General features: G+C 47.2%; 9 protein-coding genes across 9 annotated transcripts; 4 read left to right on the forward strand and 5 right to left on the reverse strand.

The window, feature by feature from the left end:
• Positions 1-160: 160 nt before the first annotated feature.
• BDV27DRAFT_130123 (uncharacterized protein) lies at positions 161-1231 on the reverse strand (the record flags this gene model as incomplete). The annotated part of the gene is made up of 3 exons (XM_032067359.1): positions 1094-1231; positions 277-1015; positions 161-231 (listed from the first exon to the last, which is right to left on the reverse strand). Exons 2-3 carry the CDS (start codon positions 725-727, stop codon positions 164-166), a joined length of 519 nt encoding a protein of 172 aa, XP_031926391.1. The 5' UTR covers positions 728-1015; positions 1094-1231.
• A 727-nt stretch (positions 1232-1958) lies between these two features.
• BDV27DRAFT_130125 (uncharacterized protein) lies at positions 1959-2982 on the forward strand. The gene is made up of 2 exons (XM_032067360.1): positions 1959-2346; positions 2422-2982. The coding sequence occupies exons 1-2, from the start codon at positions 1969-1971 to the stop codon at positions 2815-2817; spliced, it is 774 nt and encodes a 257-aa protein (XP_031926392.1). The 5' UTR covers positions 1959-1968; the 3' UTR covers positions 2818-2982.
• Positions 2983-3077: 95 nt separating this feature from the next.
• Positions 3078-4705, reverse strand: BDV27DRAFT_8378 (exosome non-catalytic core subunit RRP42). The gene is made up of 2 exons (XM_032077732.1): positions 3917-4705; positions 3078-3861 (listed from the first exon to the last, which is right to left on the reverse strand). Exons 1-2 carry the CDS (start codon positions 4460-4462, stop codon positions 3250-3252), a joined length of 1158 nt encoding a protein of 385 aa, XP_031926393.1. The 5' UTR covers positions 4463-4705; the 3' UTR covers positions 3078-3249.
• A 161-nt stretch (positions 4706-4866) lies between these two features.
• BDV27DRAFT_8397 (uncharacterized protein) lies at positions 4867-5796 on the reverse strand. Its single transcript, XM_032077741.1, has one exon. The coding sequence runs from the start codon at positions 5649-5651 to the stop codon at positions 5064-5066; it is 588 nt and encodes a 195-aa protein (XP_031926394.1). The 5' UTR covers positions 5652-5796; the 3' UTR covers positions 4867-5063.
• On the reverse strand, positions 5645-8303 carry BDV27DRAFT_8388 (serine/threonine-protein kinase). Its single transcript, XM_032077737.1, has 4 exons — positions 8227-8303; positions 7938-8160; positions 7139-7882; positions 5645-7085 (listed from the first exon to the last, which is right to left on the reverse strand). The coding sequence occupies exons 2-4, from the start codon at positions 8106-8108 to the stop codon at positions 5682-5684; spliced, it is 2319 nt and encodes a 772-aa protein (XP_031926395.1). The 5' UTR covers positions 8109-8160; positions 8227-8303; the 3' UTR covers positions 5645-5681.
• Positions 8304-12822: 4519 nt separating this feature from the next.
• BDV27DRAFT_130141 (uncharacterized protein) lies at positions 12823-15146 on the reverse strand. Its single transcript, XM_032067361.1, has 3 exons — positions 14793-15146; positions 13942-14726; positions 12823-13845 (listed from the first exon to the last, which is right to left on the reverse strand). Exon 3 carries the CDS (start codon positions 13250-13252, stop codon positions 12971-12973), a length of 282 nt encoding a protein of 93 aa, XP_031926396.1. The 5' UTR covers positions 13253-13845; positions 13942-14726; positions 14793-15146; the 3' UTR covers positions 12823-12970.
• Positions 15147-16390: 1244 nt separating this feature from the next.
• Positions 16391-17111, forward strand: BDV27DRAFT_8479 (uncharacterized protein). The gene is made up of 2 exons (XM_032077765.1): positions 16391-16990; positions 17055-17111. Exon 1 carries the CDS (start codon positions 16508-16510, stop codon positions 16892-16894), a length of 387 nt encoding a protein of 128 aa, XP_031926397.1. The 5' UTR covers positions 16391-16507; the 3' UTR covers positions 16895-16990; positions 17055-17111.
• Positions 16932-18729, forward strand: BDV27DRAFT_165519 (uncharacterized protein; the record flags this gene model as incomplete). Its single annotated transcript, XM_032073956.1, has 5 exons — positions 16932-16990; positions 17143-17380; positions 17439-17546; positions 17618-17941; positions 17999-18729. 5 exons carry the CDS (start codon positions 16932-16934, stop codon positions 18107-18109), a joined length of 840 nt encoding a protein of 279 aa, XP_031926398.1. The 3' UTR covers positions 18110-18729.
• BDV27DRAFT_8482 (uncharacterized protein) lies at positions 18536-21221 on the forward strand. The gene is made up of 3 exons (XM_032077766.1): positions 18536-19731; positions 19780-19882; positions 19939-21221. Exons 1-3 carry the CDS (start codon positions 18940-18942, stop codon positions 21045-21047), a joined length of 2004 nt encoding a protein of 667 aa, XP_031926399.1. The 5' UTR covers positions 18536-18939; the 3' UTR covers positions 21048-21221.
• Positions 21222-21297: the final 76 nt, after the last annotated feature.

Here is a 21297-nt window from a genome sequence, read left to right on the forward strand (position 1 = left end):
GCCGTCTTCGCCCCCGATGCCTCCCGTGATTCGAGCCTCGGCCAATCAGCGACCGGATGATTCAGCACTCAACGGGCTCTCTCGGGACAAGGGAACCAACCGGTGTCTTTTTTCAGCACCTATTTTTGTTTCCTTGGTTCCAATTTTATGGGGAGGAGACGTCCTATACCGCTACAAAGGATGTAACAACGTTACGTACACTTACGTTGCCCGGGAATAGAAAGCTGTCTGGTACGGTAATCAACTCCTTATCACATTCTCATTCTCATTTTACAGGACTATTGATATGAGCGTCAGTCATGGTCATTTCGCAAAAGCCGGGTTTACATAGGTATGATCTCATATCTCGACGGTGTTTGACCCAACAAAAGATTACGGGGAGAACTGGGCCGGAGTGGAAATGGATGGACCCGGCTTTGGAAATGCCTGCTTTGCTATTTGTTCCCCAACGGGCAGAATTCTCGTGACTGGTCTGTGTGTTCGGCCGCCGCCTTTGGCCCGAATTGAGGCCAGAGCCTGAGGCAGTTATTCTTAACGGACCAGAATATTCAATGAATAGAACTTGTCCAGACGGGGAGCTCACGATACCCTCTTCCTGGACGGTCGCCTGGTATGCATTAATCCCTTGGCCCAGCATCGTAGTTATCCATCCAGAACAACAGCACAAGCAGAGTAGCCCAAAGACTACACTACTATTCGATGCTTTGAGGAAACTTATTACAGACATCTAATTCGTTTGGACCCTTCTCTCCGTCACCCTCAACTAAGCTTCTTGCACGAAGTAGTATAGGACCCTTCCAGGTGTATCAATAGTTCCACACCTCTTCCTGTTTTGACCTTTCTTCCCCTAGGAGTGGTAATCTTCTGAGCTGATGGACCCTCGCATCAAGCTCCCTGGTTTTAGTTCTACATATAAGATGGACTTCCGTCGCCTCACTTGACAGCTGCAATACAGCATTGGGCTTCGAAGAACGAGGAGAACATCCGCTTTGACCCCACACATACGCCATCTTGTCTATTGTACATGGAATTTTCAGCTACCGACTGTAACGTAACGCATCCGAGTGCAACTGGGTAGGAAAAGCAAGCTTACTTGAATCTAGTGTTGTTTCCCGTCGAGCTTATAGACATACCAGATAACTGCTTGGAACATGGCAGATAGTATGAACAAATAACCGTTACTCACTTCAGTTAGATGTTCTAGAACTATGTACCTCTGGGTGTATTGCCGATCAACGTTAAATGATATAGAAACTATTGAAACAGGCCCGGGCTGTAATTACAGTTAGCCTGACATGTTCCGCCGAACTACTGATCGCCGCGCATGACATTGAGAGCCCTAGCCGAGGAACCTGACAAGGTGCTTCTCCGGGACATATAATGAGATGTTTGGAGAGAACAGCATATGCTGGCTTACTTCATCATGGTGAGTGAATGAAGTATCGAAAACCTTGGAAGGGGTCTGCCTATTAACTTGGGAGATGTCTTGAGTTGTGTCAGACCTTCTCGCTCCATATTAGGAGCGGTTTATGGTCAATTCCTTGCAACCCTTGTTTATGCATTTGTAGGACTGTCGGACAATGACATCGACTGGGTTCGAAATAGTGGACCATTTTAAGTTATGAAGTTTTAAATGTGTAACATAAGTAAGTGGTTCTCGAGTGGACAATGAGTGTCGAGAATGAAGCCATGCTTGTTCGGAGATATGCGGTCGAGTATTTAGGTATCACAGCACCCCAGCTTTGCAGTACCTCTGTAGCTATGGGAGCAGTATGTATTTCAATCAGGCTTCTAGAAGATCAATATCAAAAGAGAGGGACAAATGTCCAAAGTTCAAGTTCCATCAAACAAACCCAACGTCCATATAGTCAAGGTCACGTGATAACCACATCAGCATCGACCAGTGGGAAAAAAAAGTTCCAACTCCGCAAAGCCATCAACTCCACCTCCAACATCCTTTCCCTAACAATGGCTTCGGTCACAATTCCACAATTCCTCCTACCACGGGGAATCCCGTCTACACGGGCCTTTCAATCCCTCACACGCGCAAACATAACCCACCATCGCATTAGGACCACGACCCAACGCTGCGCATCAGACAACAGCAAGCCGCGAGTCCTAGAACAGCCAGACAAATTCCGGCCGCCATCGCACCCCGCGCGCAGGGTCGTGCAGACACGCAATGGAAGAGTCATCGGCCGAGAGCCGATTAACTACGGTCCTAAGCTCACGGAAAAAGAGAGGGAGGAGCAGAAGCGCAAGCAGTATCCGAATATGTTCCCGCCCGAGGGCACCGTTATGCATAAGTTTTTGACGAACCGGTGGATTCATATCTGGATTGCTATGGTGAGTTCTTTTTTGGATTATGTGGCAGTGATGGTTCAATATTTGTCTTGATGCTAATTAAATGTGGTTGCTTAGAGCGTACTTACAACTTTGGCTACATTTACCTTTACTACCAACTTTAAGCGGTCGTCACCGTTTGCGCACTTGCTTCCGTCTTGGTCGGATCTTCTTTGGCACCCCATTGATACCATTTCTCAGGCGTTGGCTGTTTTCCGCATGCATGTGCAGCATACCTCCGTGCAGACGAGGGAGAAGCGGCATCAGCGGATCGAGGATGCGGAGAAGAGACGGCAGTACCGGATTGCCCATGGGTTGGAGGAGCCGACTGAGGAGCAGGGCAAGGCTGAGACTGAGGTGATCGATGATCAGTCTCCGATAGCTGCTGATGCGGAGACGAAACAAGGAAGTGGAGAATATGTTGATTGGGAGGGAAAGAAGAGGCCTGTCAAGAAATGGTTGGGCATCTGGTAGAGATACCTCTTTCTGAGCCGGTATTGGGGTTGTGGATGGGAGGTTGGGTAATTGAGAGACTGGGGTGTATAAACAATGCTGAAGAGCATACTATGTAGATTAGCTTTGCATATCTTTTGGATTTTGTCTTAGCATTGTATTATTCATTATGTACATGACATCTGTCGTTTGATGTGATGATCCATCTTTCTCAGCAGGCTGCTGATTCAGCACTGTAAAAAAATGCCTTCGGTCCTGTTACCAGGGCATTTCCGCAAAGCGCACAGAAGACCTTCTGCTCCTACATTGTAGCGAATCAGTAGCGATGCGCATACTTCGGCCGAGCATTTCTATCTCCGCCGGCAACGGCTACATGGTAGGAGACAAATAGAGGGCGCACGTAGGGCACGATATCATCCCTATTCGGGACAATGAAATGTCGCATCAATCCATTCACCCAACTTGAACACCCTCTAGACCCTCGAGAACCTCCTCACCAACACCACCCTTCTCGAGCACGAGTTTAACGACGCGAGCAACCGTGCTTCTCTTCACACCTCCACGACGGGGCCTCCAAACACCCGGAACCTCTTCTTCGCCTGTGGATGGGTTCAAAATGGCTGCTTCTTCGGCAGCAGCCGTGGAACCTAAGGTAGTCACATTTTCCGAGTTAGGCACACCAGGTTGTGTTAACCTGGAAGGAGGATCGATCGTGCGGATGGAAACGAGCTTCAGGCTATCAGAGTCGCTATCCCGAGTGATAGAAACGGCCAAAACCGTATCAGCAACAGCAATCTCCTCTCTATCAGGATCGAAAATAATGTTTTCGCCTACAGAGACAACGAGCAATGTTACTGGGGGGCGAACTTGTTGGGAAGAAGTAGGGGATGTTGTCGAAGTAGAGCGTGGATATAGATATTCTGCAGCATCCCAATCATCGTCAAAAAACGGATCTTCCTCGCCTTGTGACTTCAACTTCGGAAGCTTCGTCGACAGTAGCGCCAGATGAGTCGTTAAGGATAGTAGTGGAAGTGGGTATGATTGGGGTTGGGAGAGAAGAAGAACCTAAATCAACAGCATTAGAGTCGACCATCCACATGAAATTGAACAAACACCCTACATCAATATACAATCGCCAGTGCCACCGTTTGTTGATCACCAGCCTTCCCTTGAGCCCACCGGCCATCTCGCCATTCCCAGAGCCCTCACTTGATACAGACTCAACCAAAGGCTCTCGCATCATCTCGGACAAGAAAACTGGCAAAGCATCGTCATCCCGGAACCCTGGGATCTCGATCGACATCTGCACCCATGATCCATGTCCAGAACCCGACCCTTGGTTTCCCACGTTGTCATTATTCCCTGCATATTCTTCCTGTGTCTGTTGCGGCAGTTTGAGCGCATCTGCCGAGATCACTGTCTTTTCTACTTCCGCCTTCACTCCGACGATTGCTTGAGTGCCGTCCGCAAAACCGACACGCGCGCTACCGTTAGTTCCAGGAAGAATATCAGTCTCTGCTGTCAAGGGCCGAAACTGTGCCGCCGAGCGTCCATCCGGTCGAATTGGGCTACCTGGAAGAGCAAGAGATGTGTGGAGATAAGAAAGCTCTGCAGGCGAGATATGTGGGGTTTGGGAAGCGGACGAGGCCTGCCTTTGGGCCGCCATTGGAGCAGACAATGAAAGACAAAAGGAAAAGAAAAATAGAGGAGAATATTGAGGTTCAGAAAGCAATGAAAGATTTTGAATTATGTGGATATTGTCTCACAATCTGATAGCTCCGCGGCCGTGAACAGGTGGAGTTATTTTCAGTCCCAGGCTACCAGTCAGTCCAATGTAGTGGCGACCTCTCTGGGGAGACAATGGCAATACGTAATAAATATGCGATCTATTCACGGGAGCAGAATGTCCATAGCCGATGTTAAGATAACGTGCTACACAGGGCCAAGTTAGTACTACCTGCTACAGAAATTCTGCGAAAGGCGGACAATCGTTGTTCCCGGCCCGCTCGACCGTTCCCCATCAACGCTTATCAACTGCCACTACTGCCGATCCTACGCAAACAAGGTAAACAATATGAAGTACAGAGCACTTTGTGGCCTGTTCGATTAAATATATATGTATAAACAGACGGCGTGACAGCCGCATATAAGTACTATATTACAAGGTGTGTAGAGCCCAAGACTAGCCACCAGTGGTCCTTCCCAGCAACAAGAAAATTGTACATGAGGTGAATCGAAAGTTTTTGCACAGAGGTCGCATCAATTCCCTAGGTGAGGTGCAATGAGCGGCAGGTGAGGATAAGGGATAAAAGAGAAAAAGGAGAGGCTAGGGAAAGAAGCTTAGGAAGTGTATCGGAGGTAATGATGACAGGATGTGACAAAAGAAAACAAAAACTGTTGGCAGGAAATAAGACATGTTGGGTTAACAATGCATATGTATATATATAAGGAACGATAGCAGACCTCGCGACTCGCGCATTTGGTATCAAAACAATGTGCAAACAAGAACACCGCAAAACGAAAGACAAGATATGAAAACCGCATGCCGAAACCAGGTTGCGAGGCCGACTATATCTATAAAGGCCTTTGGGGTATGAAGACAACAATAAAGACAAATGAAAAGGAACCCGGGCTAATCCTTGCCCCATGCAAATATAGGGAGAGAAGATGTTTTCACAAAAAAAAAAAAAAAAAAAAAAAAAGACAAACACCAACCGCCGGAAAAACGAAAGAATACAAGACACCAGATCCTGTACGCCATGCTTGGTTAGATCGCCAATTACCGTGCGTTCCCCCCTTTTTCTCTCTTTGATAAATCCAAACAAGACTGGGAAATAAATATCAAAACACGACATCCACCTATGGTACAACGCTCAAAGGGCGAACTACCTATAGGTCGACCCTGTCATAAAGGTTGTAGCGCCTGAATGGTTCCAGTCCCCATCCTCATAAGGTGGGGTAGGCCATTGGCGAGTACTTGTGACAGTGTCTGTCTTGCCATCGGGAAGCCCCAGTCGCCTAATCGGAGTGGCATCAGAGTGACCAAAAGAAACACCGTCACATTTTGCTGAAGGAGAGGGGGTAGGATAGGGGCTAGGCAAGGCTCGCGAATTGTCGTTTCCTATGGCCGGGTGACTGTAATTCGATGACCCATCGGACGATGCCTCGGTCTGTGCTAGTCGCCTCGCAGCTTTGCTTGCCGAGTGTAATGCTTCATCAAGAAGCTCATCCTCCTCTTCTGGTGTTTCGTAGCGGTGAACAGGGTGACTTGAGAGCTGCAGCGCACGCCGAGTTCGGCTGGAGATTGGCGCACCAGTACCACTGGTCGAAACGGGGCTATCTCCCATTGATCGTATAGATCCTTGAGGCATGGACTGCCTCTTTATGCCCTCCACGGGCGAGGTAATATAGACTGGAACATTGCCGAGTGCAGTCGAATCGAGAGAGCATTTCACGCCCTGAAGGGCTCTGTCCAGTTCCGACAAATCAGAGCCTTGCTTGGCGTCGTTAGCACTGGCAGTGTCCAAGGCCAAAGATGAACGATTCGACCAAGGCATACAACCAGCATTAGCCTCAACATCATCGTTTCCCACGTTTCCCTGGTTACGGCCGGATAGCCTACGAGCACGTTTGCGAAGGTGGGAGAAAAAGCTTTCCTTTTGGTTGGCACCAATAAGAGGATTTCCACCATTTAAAGCCCTCTCCGCTTCTTGCCTATGGACATCAGCGTAGTGATTGCCATGGGAGTTAAGCGAAAGCTGTCTGCCAATCTTCTTGCTCGCTTTTCCATTGTCGCCGGCAACACATGAATTCGCTTGTGCTGTGACTGCATTGGAAAGGGGGGATACCGGTCGGATCGAGGGCAAGATAGGCATCGGGGCCCCATTTGCCCAAGTGGCACGCTTACTGGGCGCAGGCTTACTCTTGGTGGTCTCAGGTGCTGTGCTGTAGGAGACAACAGGCTGTTTAGACTGTTCGTTATCGCTATCAGACCTTCCGATCAATGATCTCCTGAACCATGACGACTTGGATGTGAGAGAGGGCGAGTCACTGTTTTCCCGAGTAGGAGACTTGAAGCTCTTGTCAGAAGTTTTCCGACCCAACAATCGGGCAGTTGAGGACTTCGGCCTCAATGGGTCAACGGCATCTGCAAAGTATTCATGATTCAATGCCTGTGTCGAAGTTGGCCTATTCTTGGGGTCCCACATCAGACACCAAGTGACAAAATGGCTGAGAGATGTCGGCCACTGGGGTGCTTGGAGGATGCTTTCCATTGAATGAGGGGCCATCTGCACAAATGGTCAATTTCTATTTCCATCGTCATATGTTATGGGTGACATACCTTGGGGAAAGTGAATCCCAGTTTCTGAGCAAGACGGGATCCATCTCTCCATTCACCACCGCCGAGCTTGGTGCCTGACTTACTGTACCAGTTACCTGGGCTACCCATTATCTCGCAAACGCGCCAAACCTGATCAACTTCGTTGCCGCCCGGGAACAACGGCTTCAATGTAGCGATTTCAACGGCCATGGCTCCGATCGCCCACATGTCCACAGGTGCGGAGTATTCACCGGCACGCAGAAGGACCTCAGGTGCACGGTACCATCTTGTAGAGACATATGTAGTGTAAGGTAGCTTGGAATGGGTCTCCCTTGCGAGGCCAAAGTCGGCGATTTTCACGGTATATGTTGGAGGGGTTGAGGGGGGAGTCACTAGGTTAGAGTAACGGCTGAAGGCGGAGTCGCTCGGAGCGGATGTGGATACGAGGATGTTCTCGGGTTTGATATCACGATGGAAAAAGTGGTGAGCATGGATGTGATCAAGGCCCGACAGAATTTGGTAGAGGATGCTCTTCACATGCTTCCCATCGAACGGCTTATGGTCTCGTGATTTCATTAGTTGGTAGAGGTTACCATCCATATATTCCATACAGATATGTAGCTTGCGGGAAAGAGGGTCGAGAAAGATGTCGAGAGCTGGGACGAGGTGTGGATGAGCGGGTAGGGTCCGTAGGAAGATGACTTCCCGTAATTCTAGACATGGAGCTAACGAATCGAAGGTCTTCTTCATAGTTTTAATGGCAACCTGATGATGAGGTCAGCACAACGATGCTTCCCCACGATGCCGGAACGGGTCTTACCATGGTTCCTCTCCGTGCGATGTTGGAACCAGCCGTCCGTACACGAGCCACGGCAACACTGCCAAAGCTACCATCCCCGACTTCCTTCATCACTTCAAATCGGTCTTCAAGGGTAGCCATTGACGTCGGTGCGGCGGTCCGCAAGGACGAGTGATCGTAAGAAACGGTCATTGTCTCTCCTTATCCTTCTCTGCCAGCAGATGAACCAAGAGAGTTCGGATGACTGTCGGGGCTTCTATCAGCCGGTCTTGTTCCGTCGCAGAGTTAGATTATCCCGGGGGAATCTCACCCTATATAAGCGGTATTGGCGGCAAAGGTTATCTCTTCCAATGATATTCGGAAGTGATTCAGTTAAACCAGGTGGTCATCATTCGAAGTTCAAACGTTATTGAGTCCACGGTAGGTGAGACGAATATGGTTCTCTTCCATCGATATACCAGTTTTGGTCAGAGGGTAAGTGGGATTGATTAGATGCAAGAAAGATGAGGGACAGAAATGAGTGGGAGAAGAGGGGGAAGGGGGTGGTCATGTAGTTCCCAGGAAGGTGGAGGAGAGGCAGATCTGGAAGCAAGATGGAAGACCCAGAGGATTGGACGTGATCACTGTAGTGATAGGAGCGGACCCGTTTTGGTGGGAACTGCTAAACGAAAGGATGATCGGAGGCCGAGTTGAAGGAGCCCCTGACGCGGTGACAGCTTTACCAACACTTTACCAGCTCTAAGACGAGACTTGGGGCCGGGCCGTGGAGACTTGCGAAGAAGCGGTCGACGACGGAGCGAGTCTTGAGGGGGGGAATAGTTTGATGGTGCAGATCACAGGGGAAACAATAATGATAGGACGGTAATAATAAATATTAAAAAACAGAAAAAAAGAGGGAATAAATCAAAAAATAATAAATCAAAACAGAGATAGATTATTGAGGGGTCAATACAGTTGGAAAAGAGGGACGGGGGCTGACATGGACCAAAAAGGTAAATTCAAATAATTATCATTCGAATTGACAACAGGTAAGACACACAGCCATGTAGGTCACGAAGAAAGAAGGAGGTTGGATGGTTGGGTGTGTAAAAAAAATAAAATAAAATAAAAATAAGAACTGTAAAAAATGTAAAAAGGAAGGCAGCAATTGAGGTGTGAGTGAGTATGAAAGAGTGAACTGACGCGAGTGGTTGCTGAGAAACAAAAAGAGAGACAGAAGTGAGCGACAGCAGCATTGACGACGCGAAATTCAGACAATAAAAACCACCATCAGAAAATAATAAAACATGATTACTCTGCCTTCTCCATACTCGCAGACTAGTTTTATCCGCTAACACGATTTGGTCACCATACCCTCTGACGATACTCCGTAATAATCCTCGCAAACTAATAATAATGCCTGTTGGCGGATGGGAAGGCCTCCACACTAACTAAAAGCGAAGACGAGTCAGGAATGGACCGGAGATCCACCCCGCTTAGGAAAAAAATAAATCGTCCATTATATTTACTGGAAATTGCAGAAAAGATGAGCGATAAACAAAACGAAAAAGAAAAAGGAGGTCACCGGTAACAATGACCTCGACTGAAGACGGGTAGCCGTTACGGCAAATTGCCGAAAATGTACGGTAGTAAACATGGATTTAACACAATATACGTGGGTTAACAATATCCTAAGAGGTAAATACTTTCGACACAATAAAAATCAGAGAAAGCGAAGATAAAAATTATTGGTCAATGAGCATCATTTGACCATCTTGGTACGCAAGATACCATTCGATTTTTTCTTTCTCTCTTATTTTTTTTTATTTTTCCTTTCTTTCGTTTCTTTCTGGCCTAATCCCTAAAAGGTTGAAACATCATCGTAATGGCGTTACGCCTAAAAATTCCGGGTTCAGTGGTCAGTGGAGCGGAAATTAGTATTTTCTAGCGCTATGATTGTCGCAAAAGATTAATAGAGTTACCAATAAATGCGCTCCGTTTGTACAGTCATACGCTAAAATACCCAAAGCAATAAATAGTAGCCAGTTCGTAGAACGCTCCCCATTTATGGGGGAGGCGTTTCCATACCTTCCTGGTACACCAGTGATGCGGCTGATGATTCATCCCATCTATCTCTATCTCTTTTACGTTATCTTTGCGATTGATATCTAATTAAGTATACTACTATACTCAATAAAAGCTATTATGATCTAGGATCTCGGAAATGATTCCAAGTCACCCGACGGTTCAAAGGGTTAGCATGGTAAAGTTTAGAGCCACAACTTCTAGCACCAATCCCTTGTGTTGACTGTTGACACCGGGGTTTGGATAAAGCAACCAAAGAGCTTGAAAAATAAATGGGTCAAGACTCATTCAGTGGCCACCATCGCACGCCGCTTTGAAGACTTAGGAGGTCCAGCCTTAATAACGACCCACATGGTCCCCGCCTCTAGCGATCGTTAGACGGGCCCTAGCAAGGATGGCCAGGGGTTGGGCCGCGTTTTCTCATATGACTCTGTACATACACTGTGTGTACGGAAAATTACGGGGTTAAGGTATTGTATGTATTCCGATCCCACACAGGGCCTTGGAAGTCCGGACTCTTCGAACTCACAAATCAGACACTCGAGCAATGTGATGTGTATGCTTTGCGCAATACCAGTCCAATCCAATCCAACCCGTACTTTGATGGGTTTGGCGATGACTCTCACTGGTATGTAGATGACCTCAGGGGGCTTTTCTTTGCATCAGAATGCTTCTTTTTTTTCTTAAAACTTTAATCCCCTTCCTTGCTACATATACATATATCAAGACAAGAAAAAGCCAAGGCATGTTTGGGCGATGATGGCCGTAACTGCATTGTTTGTGTAACCTTAGGCAGCATGGACAATGGTGCACCGTTCATGCAAGTTGTTATCTGCATTGGTGGATAGTTCATCAGCTCCATCTCTTACGGTAATCCCACCAACAGTGGCTAACCATGTAGCGTGTGGCTGACCGCCAACAGAGAAAGTCAATGTCACCGAGGCGAATGTGGTACGACTCCCCCTCTAACCTCTCGAATTTTGATAGGGGAAAATGAGACTGGAATTTGAAAGGATGGCGGCGTAGCTTCCACGCCCCTCATGAAAATTCTCTCTAGATAATATTTGTAATGATGTATTCCATGCTTTACCGACAATGATCCAACACCAGCTCGCCAAGGGCATTCTGCGGCTAATCGGTAGGGACTATGGAGTACTCCTTGATAATCTAAACTGATTACCCAGATCTGTAATTCATCCGAGTGGTGGAAACCGGTGGGAGTCGCAACTGTCAAACCACAGTCGCGTGGGTGATACCACTTCCCAAACGAGAAGGAAGCACTCCGTACCTAGTGAGATAAATAAATAAATAAATAAAAACACAGAAACAATATTAAACTAGCAATCCATCCATTGTTTCGAAGGATATCTCAGGGGTTTCAACCAGTGTTCCGGGAACCCTTCTTTGTTTGGTCCTGTGTGACGTGTAGATTAATGCTGCCAGGTATGAAAAATACTTGGAAGGTGACTGATGAGCAAAAGGGCATACTAGAGACAAGGCGAATCTTTGGGGAACTGAGGGGAGGCGATTTCCTGAGTTTGAGTTCTCAGCTCACCGCTAATGTATCGGATCTCGATGCAATAATATGCGTTCTCTACTGCTTGGTTCGTAACCGACTGAGGGAATAGTCTCGCAAATTGCGGAGTCGTAAATGGTCTCGACCTGGTTCACATGACTTTTAGCAGGTAGACCGGCATATGCGCCGTAAATCCATACATAGCACTCCGTACTAGTACGCAATTCAAAATACTCATTGCCCTCTGGGGCAAGGACGCTGAATGAACGGAGTATGCAAGTATCTGCTACCGACGTGCATGTAGGCAGTGCCACTTACAGGTCGAGTCCATGAACCATCCCACTTACCTGGAGTCAGTGCCCTTCTGCATGCTACGGAGTACTTTGGGGGTGGAATCCAAGCCAATAGATCCTAACAGTTCGCTCCAAGGCTGAGACTGGTGCAGTCTGTTACTACAGCTACCGATCACTTCCGCTACGTTTTGGTGATCTCTCCACTGAGCTGAAAATCTTCGTCTGTACAACATTGTCGGTGTCCAATAGTGTACTGTCGATGCTCACAGATCCCATCCCACCGGCTTGTAACATTCTATATATATATTACAGTATGACTCGGTATTGGGTGATTCTTCATTATTCAGGCGGTAACCTGTAATGATGCCATGCAGGATATGCTTAATCTGGCTGCAAACTCCATATAGAGAGGCCTATATCAAGATCTCACATGTCTGACATATCCACAGCATATCTTCCAAATTCAGCTATATATGAATCCAGCATCTGATGTGTATTACCAAAAGCTAGGTATGACTTTAGTACTTTTGACTTTTTCTTGTTTTAAACGCGATTAACTCGCAAGTGGTGGGTAGATCCGAGTTGATACATAGCCGGAAATGGAAATTACGGATCACATCCATCATCGGGTGTTATGGTTAGACCTGCGATATGACCTTGTATATTTCTCATTTGTGCTATTTCCTGGTTCTATTCTCACTAAATATGTATTTTCTTATATATAATATTTCCTCTTTATTTTAGTTTTAATCATATTATTTATATCTATATTTATATTTATATATTTATTTATTCGTTGAACAATAACGATAATGCCTCAGAAAAATTACGCTCGGAATCCATGTTAGATGACATGATATAACTAGGATTAATAACAGTACAATATATTGCCCGGGTTACATATTCCCAGATTTTCGAAAAGAGGCTAACAATCCCCTACATGGGCAACGTGGGCTCGAAAGATTTGAAGGCAAACCGTAGGTTTGCAGAAACAAATGAAATGAGGAAAGCATGAATAGAAAAGGGGGCAATGAAAAACCAAAAGGAAAAAGAAAAACAAAAAAAAAAAAAGGTAAAATAAAATTATAACAAAAATTGCCGGAGGAGTGGTCACCCACCAGGCAGACTAACTACAGAGAAATGGGCATTCACTGTGGGCAAACTGAGAACGGAGGAGAGAATCAACGGAAAGACACCGCACACACAACCACCCCCATAGTTAGTATCCACCCATTAATAGCCACGGCCGGGAAATGATCCATAAGGGGATGTGATCCAACCAGCCGGGAAGCAAAGAGTGGAGATTTGTGGGACTTCTTATTGCACCGGAGGAGTCGGGGAACGCGGAGCCCCACTCGGCGCAGGCCCGTCCCTACTACCCGACAAGCCAGCCATGGGTCAGGTCTTCTATCAACCAGTAGCAATCGTGTGTAGTGAAGGATCGCTGGATGGAATGGGGCCATTCACGCACTAGGGGAACTACCTGAAGGACCCCCGAATTGGCCTGACCCCCGAGCCACTATTAGCAATTTAGCATGCCACTAACTGGTGACGCCGTTTTATTCCTTTGGAATTCTAGAAGGTTTAAGGAGGTTCGTAGAAACGGCAGAGAAGGAACTGGAGACACTGGATGGTCCTTCTAGCTGCTTCGTAGTGTCGACAAGATGGCCGTATATTGGTCAGCAACTCTGCTAGGTTCATTTATCAGACCCGTTGGAACAGACTAATTGCGATGGCGTTGCCGTGTGCCGTGGAGGATCATCAAGATATCCCTCGTACAACAGTTAAGCGTGCTTCTGGAACAACCGTAGGGATCGCTGTCAACTTGCCACCTGACGTATTACATAGGAGGTCAATTGTTGCCTTCTGCCGCGAGGAGATCAGAGCGCTGCCCAACACGCTGGAATCACTCGATGATCCCGCAGGACCATCGATTATATTGTCTACCCGCTACCAAGGAATATAATCCAGTCTATCTTGGCGCAGAAAAGGGATGTGATTGCTCAATCCCTCAATTTGCCTTGCAGTAGGCCGAGGGTATCTGCATTGATTCCACCTAAGGTGCATGTCAGATCTTTGCTTGGGCCCCTGGCCGTGTTCCCAGTTCAAGATAATTTCGAAAAACCCGAGGGAAAGGGCTAGCAAAAAGTACCTCCTTTCCAATGGATCGCTCCTTTTTTTCCCCCCCCAATCTTTTCTCAACCGTCTTTCATTTCACCCACTTTATTTTCATGCACATCATAGTCCATACCGCTATTGGCTATCGATTATGAGACAATCAATGCTTGGAGGAGAAAATCCATGAAACATGTCGGTTATATAATGACACTATATCTGCATAGCCATCATCATCTATTTGAAGCCTCCACGCAGTAAGATACAAACGGCTCTGCACAATTCCAAAAAAAGAACACTAAGAAAACTTATATCATGACATTATCCTTGTGTAATATCATCATTCCTAAGTTGGCAGGTCAAACGATACGGGGGGGGGGGGAAATAAAATAAATGACAAATCAAAATAAGAAGAAAAAAGATACTCCGAGCCCAACTCCTCGGGCTTCTGCCAACCTCATCAAATATTGCAATACACCTAATTTTAACGCTCAGTATCTACCCGGCGCTCAGCCATCGACACTAGGACTTTGACACTAGGACTTTGACCCAAATAGGAAAACTCGAAGAACGCGGGCCGCGCATCATCCTTCTAGCACGCCCGCGATAGTCAGTGAGTCCCGAGTTTCTAAAAAGATGAGACCACGGATACTCTCGTGTTGCCCTTCGATCAATACACTAGACTGATCATACCATGCCTGGTCAGGTGCCGAAAACGAGTCCTTTTCGTGGAGTTTAGCAGCCTTCTGGAAATATTGATCTCTATAGTCCTTTCGCCACTATGTCCCGTCGTTTCATTTCTTTGTAACAGGAATCACAACACTAGTAGCAATCTCAACGATTTCGTCGTTCTGACTTTTGGGTGGTCATCTGCCCTGCTTCACTTACAGCATGGTAGGCATAAACTCGGGTTGGTCCAGTTCGCCGGTCTTCGCCCCCTGTATTTCCGCATTTCTTGCATTCATCGAGAGCTACATGCAGGATTACTTTGTATTGTGTTCACCGACTCAAGACTGAACATGCGCTGCATGAATTCTGATTGGTTGGTTAGAGAAGTCTCGGACTGTGCACCAATAACTCGTGCTTCAGCTCACAGCTTAGTTCTTTCGAGGCCTAAGATAATAGTTTGGCAGCTTATCATTCTGAGGGTGGGAACATGGTAGCTGAGGGGTCTATTAATTATCGTGCATGCGTAGCAGATAATGCCCCGGGGCAGATACATACTACTCTGTTGCTTACCCCTAGTATCCAGCCAACCGCCAGGGGAAATGGTCCGGTCGCCAGGGATTCCTTGTCCACGCTCAAGTTTACCACTTTCCATTCAGTAGGCTTAGGTATGGTATGCTGGGAGCATATGACTTCCAGATCCTTAGCGAAATGCTCCGAAAAACGGTCTCTACATGGTAATGTCGCTTAAACTCCTCGGAAATCCACATGTTAGCTCGGCATATCTTGGAGCGCAGACCAACAACGAAGCAGATGAACTTCCTGTCTAGATGAAAGAACTAAGTCATGTGCCGGATCATACTATTCTCCATACATGCGCCTCAGTAGCCGTGCCTATCGATTTCCGGTCATTAACCAAATGTATCATCTGACCCCAACCTCCGTAGCCCTTGCAGTATATACGAGGCGTGCAACGTCAGCCCATATGTCAGCACACGCATGGCTTTGGCACTTCCTTGAGTCATTCATGATGACCGGTTTCCCCAATATACATCTACTACTGTCAGTAAATTATTCGAATAAGGGCTTGAAGGGTACAGGCTCACTTCATACAAAACGCATCGGATCTACTAACTGTCAGTAGAGGTTAGACATGGGGAAAAGAAAAGCAAGGTTAAAAGAGAAACAAAAAGAAAATATATTAGCTTGAATAGGAAATGCACGTCGAGGCTGTTGGAGACTGTGTCAGAGCAGCCATGACTACCGACACACTTCTTCCAGATGGGCTCTGTATTGACTATGAAGTCAACGGACGGCAATAACACTAGACTTCACAGGTTTATGCAGATCGATCATTTCATGGAGTTGACTGTTGTATGTCTCGTTTGGCGAAAAGGATAACAAGCCTCATAGTTAGATTTGCCATCAGACAATTCAGAGCAAGCACATTAGGAATTCTCTTCTCAGGCAGACAGGATTCGATCCATCTTACCCTGATTCCTGCTCTCTCAATACTTTCGCTTCTCAAGAAGCCTTATCTGGTTTTTCGAAAGGGGATACCCGCTTCATATTCACGGCAAAGGTTCTCAAGAAATGGAGCCAAGAGCTATAAGGAGACTACAGAGTACACATCCTGCAGGCAAGACAGGATTACAGAGCATAAACGAAAAAGGCGATTCGAAATTGAATCATGGCCTATTTAACTTATTGTCCATTTCATATTCATACGATACTCGGCCTGAGCTACTTCTAACTGACTAACCACGAGAGTACTAACCTGGGGCCCATACAACAGATATACTGCAAGTTGATATCACAACATACTAGTGGATGTATATAACTTGAGGGTGTCTCATTTGGCACACTGGTCACACAAACACTCCAAACAAAATTGGGATCAGTAGAAGGTTTCCATGGGCAGGATGCAAACAGAGTGAATGCAATTAGAGGCGAGGGTGAATTCTTACGCTCTCACACATCCAATCCCTTTTTCTCTTCTCACTTTCTTTGGACAGAGGCAGAAATTCAGTCAGAGTAAAAACTCATTCATTGCTCTTTGGCAGCGACCTCTCATCCCCACCTTGAGTGGGCTTATTGTCGGCTTTGGATTTTTCTATAAAACAGACTTGTTCTCTACACTCGCTCCTTCCCATGTCCTTAAGTCACATACTTCAACGTTGAACTCTGCCTTGACCCAGCACAAACTACATTTCCCTCATCTACATCACTTCTACGCCAGCTCCTCTGAGTCAATATCTAGCCTGTCCCATTATCACTATCTAACACTAACTTGCATTCACTTCTTCTGGCTCCTCGAGTATTAGAATTCAAGATCTGTGCTTGCCTTACACCTATATCACGATGGGTGAGAAAGTAAGAAATGCATATGCTGGTGGCTATAGCGATACTATCAAGAGACAGTAAGTCGATCTTTTTCTACGTACCGGATCCTAAAGCAATGAACTTATTCGCTGGCAACACTAGGCTTGAGAGGGTGGTAATCCCCGACAGGTTCGACGGCTCCTTCATTATCTAGCTGAAGTTTACGAAGCTTACAGCCATTTTGTTACAGAGTCAAGTGCATGACGTGCAAAAAAATGCGCATGCAGAGCGCATACTCTAAAAGACAGCTCGATGTCCTGCGAAACGCCATAGTCGTGCAAGGCGGCCGAGCCCTCACTGGCACTGGCCTCGCCAAATGCAGAGAATGTGTGGGCGGACAGACTGTAGAGCTCCGGTGCGCCATGTGTGATGAAACAAAGGGCCTTGAGGAGTTTGCAAAGAACCAGAGACACGATCGTGACCGTGCAGTAAGCCTTGAAAAACTTACTGTGGCAATTTTACAAAGCTAATGGTGGTTCTCCATAGAGGTGCTTGGCTTGCGTGCAGAACCATACGGAAACTGAGCCTGTTCTCGAGGAACAAAAACTGCTTGCCGAAAGCGAGATGTCCACCGCTCAAGATACTATTACGTCCGTAAGTCCTCTAAGACTAACCCACCTTGCTTAGCCCAGCTATTCGTCACATTAACGGACCCGGAGAGCCAGGCAGATGACGGTTACGCATACAGTACTGCCTACGGGGAAGATGAAGAGGATGATGATGACTACTCCATAGGGGGTGGAGTCTGGGTTGAGCCCGAATGCCCTCAAGGCAACCCTCCCACTAAGAGCAAAGAGCATGAATATACTGGATACGACCAACATGGAATGCCCCATCTCCTTAACACGCCTGCTGCGACACCGAATAGCGTGCACTCTGGCTGGGCTTCTTGGGAAGTCGAGGCTAGTTCTGCGCAAGCAAATACTCTTCGAGCCGGCAAGCCCTCACCTTCGGTGCAGAAAAAGAATTCGAACTTTGCGAAGATCCCAGTAAGGCCGATATAGCTGACGCTACAGTGGTTAGAACTGACTCGCATCTGTGTCCAGAGAATGCGAGTTGAGCGAAGCGATCTCCGGACATCACGCACCCCGGCCCCCACCAGAGAGAACTTGGCATATGAAAAGGGTGACCATGTTGACATTGAGGATTTTCTCTGAGTTAACAGGAACCGTGGTTGAGTCCGGTGAGGCACCCCCACCGATTCCAAATAGGACATTTCCGTGGTTAACCCGCCGGAGCTCCTTGTAGGACCTCACCTAAATAGAGTGACTATAGAACGGAGACAGCAACAATGAGAACCTCGCATAGATTAACTCTCGTTTCCCCTATAGTTTGATTACTTCGAACCAGCCGGTGATTTTCCTTTCAGACCACTGTTGAATCCTGCATGATATTGGGGGGTTTTTTAAGTAAGTACATTGGTATGGGGGTTAACTATGGAAAAACGAAAAAGAAAAAAAAGAAAAAGTACGTGCATCTGAAGATGTGCATGGGCGGTGACGTATGGCTGGCGTTAGCGGCTGAGATCGAATTAGTTCAACGTTTAAACTCTTTCTGTTCCTCGTGATTTATTTTCTGATTATTATTTCTCTGCCTCTATCGGAAAACAATGCAATGATCCTTTCTACTACCGCTGCTTTGTTGCCAGGCTTTTGCATTCTACGTTTTCTCCAGACAGCTGCAACTGTGTGATTGTTCAAGATCAGTCATACACTACTCCGTACACGAAATTGTTTCACGCTCCACTTACTCCCCCCGCAGGACCCCTCCATATCGTCACTCTTCTCACTCTTCTCGCTCTTTCTTTCACTTTTGCGCACATAATAGTCACTACAAAGAAAGACTTCGCCACTTGTGATCTGGCCGTAATTTACATCTTAATTTATTTGTCGTTTCCCTTTTCGGACCGTATCGATTACTACCAATCCGACCACCTTGCGAAGGAAACCCACGACAAGCGACCCGACGCTCAAGACTCGCACTCCTTATGGCTTACAATGGATATCAGAACAACTCGGTCCCCTTCTATCAGCCGGGCAATGCGAATCAAATGAATCCAAATGAGCCCCGCGCTTCATCGTACACACCGCCTTATCCGTCTCAGTACGGCCATGAGCGCCTCAATATGCCGCAACCTCAAGTTCCTCCTCCACCCCCAACGAATCCATATACGGAAGCTCAACCTCCTCCATCGCAGCCTCATACCTGGCAGCAGCCCTACGATGGGAGAATCAACGAGGCTGTTAACTCCGCATTTCACAAAGCTGACACATCTACCTACCTATCCCCGGAGGTTTTAACCCAAATAACGGCGAATGTCATCCAACAGCTCAAAGAAACGGGCCTGGAGAACCTACAAAGCGACCAACACCAGCCCCCGCCTCGGCCGCCCAAACAATGGGCAACTGGGGCGCATCCTACATACTCTAATGACTTTGCCTCTTCTCCTGTCATGGCGACACAAGATACTTCAGCCTCGTCGCCCCACGTTGCCTCTGAAAATCCCGCTTACCAACCACGACCACCGTCCACGGCATACTCCGGCAGCCCCCATCTCCAACCCAGAGCATCCCCAGCGCCGCCATCAGAGAGGCGAGGATCTCCGGCTAGTCAGATGAGTGAACATAGCCAGAGAATGGAAACCCGGCCAAAACCGCCGTCGAGAGAGGCCACCGTCACGGAGCTGACGACGCTGGAAAGAATATGGGGGACGCTTTTTGAGGATGGAAAGCCAACCAAGAAGCTGAGTCAGTTCTTGCGTGGGATTGCTGTTCATTTAGTGAGTAATACTATAAGTTGATGGATCCTTCGTCTAACCTGAGACCAGATCGAAGACTATGAACCCAAAAACAGTCTTGTCATACTTCCCGCAAAGCTACAGAAGTTTTATGAAGACACGAGAGTACCAGGAGACTATTATCCTTGGAAGTGTAAGTCGGCTTTGATACCCCTTTGTGAGTGGGCACATTTAACCTTTGCCACTTAGTTATCTTCGATGATGAAACATCTCACGTTTCGAGATTGTTTCGAGAGGTGAGAGCCGAACATCATCTCGTGCAGGAAGAAAATAAACTCCGTGAGAGACCATATATTCCTGGCCTCACGCCACGAGGCTTTGAGACATGGGCTACCTTGATGATTCAAGTCAACCCTGAGACGGAATATAAGCGACTGCAGAAAGCAGTGCTGAACATGCCTATTAGCAATCCGGACAACAGAAAGGAGAGGTTTCCCAAAGAGATCCCGCAGTCGTTGTTCCCCTTCGAAAAGATACTACAGCCTGAGTTGCAAGAGGAAATCAAGGAGTTCATAAAGGAGCATTGTAGTGTTGATTTGGATAAGGAGTTGGAGAAGTTCAAAGCGCATCACGAAGGCTCTACCACATCCACTGCCGCCTCGGGCCCTTCATACAGTGAGCGGGAACGAAAGCCATACCAGGCGTCTGTTTCCACAGTAGTAGACAGCGATGAGGAAGAACTCGACACTCCTTCACGTCCCATAGAACGACAGAGGAAACCATACACTGTGCATCCAGGAGGTGGGAAGGAGTACGGTGACCTTCAAGAACCTAACCATCGACACACATCTTCGTTCTCTGGAGGCTCTATTCCAAGGGATACTTTAGCTTCCTCGGAACCCAGAGTTTCCGAGCCTCAGAGCCTTGACCCTACTTACGTTCGACCCAGCAGTACTCAGCCACCTCTAAACACCATGAGGCGGTCAGGGAGCCCGCCACGAGGATCCAAGGTAGGTAGTGAATACAGACACTCTGAGGGTGATTTGCTGGGATACAATGGTAGCTCTGGATACGGAGTCGACGATAATTACTATTACCGTCCTGGCGCCTCCACCAGCACAGGGGACATCCTTGAAGACAATCGATTCTACCGAGACGCTAGCCGTGACGAAGACCAACGACTGTACGAGTCTCTCCGAGAGCGTGAAAGGGAGCGCGAGAAGAATAAATATAACGACTACCTTCCCCATCGAAGCAGCTGGGACGGAGACGAAGGCTACTATCGCGACATACTCGGTAGCCAAGGAGGCCCAGTTGGCAGTGGTGGATATGATTACAAGACGTATACCTATAAGTGATGACCTGAAACGAACCCAATCGTGGCCTTAGCATATTATGTTTCCTTTCTTCTTTCTGCTTTTGCCGGTTCTGCCATGCTTTGAAATTTAAAGTGATTCCCATGATGCACTCTTTACTTTTTCTTATTTGGTTCGCTTTTAGGCGCCTAGCGGGTCATCTCTTGCAATGAGTTACGTGTTACGGCCATGTCTATTTAGTTCCATTGCATGTAACATATCATTAAACTGCGCTTTTCTTTGCACTGTGATG

This window comes from Aspergillus caelatus, assembly GCF_009193585.1.
Source record: "Aspergillus caelatus strain CBS 763.97 unplaced genomic scaffold BDV27scaffold_117, whole genome shotgun sequence".
Classification (NCBI taxonomy): Eukaryota; Fungi; Ascomycota; class Eurotiomycetes; order Eurotiales; family Aspergillaceae; genus Aspergillus; species Aspergillus caelatus.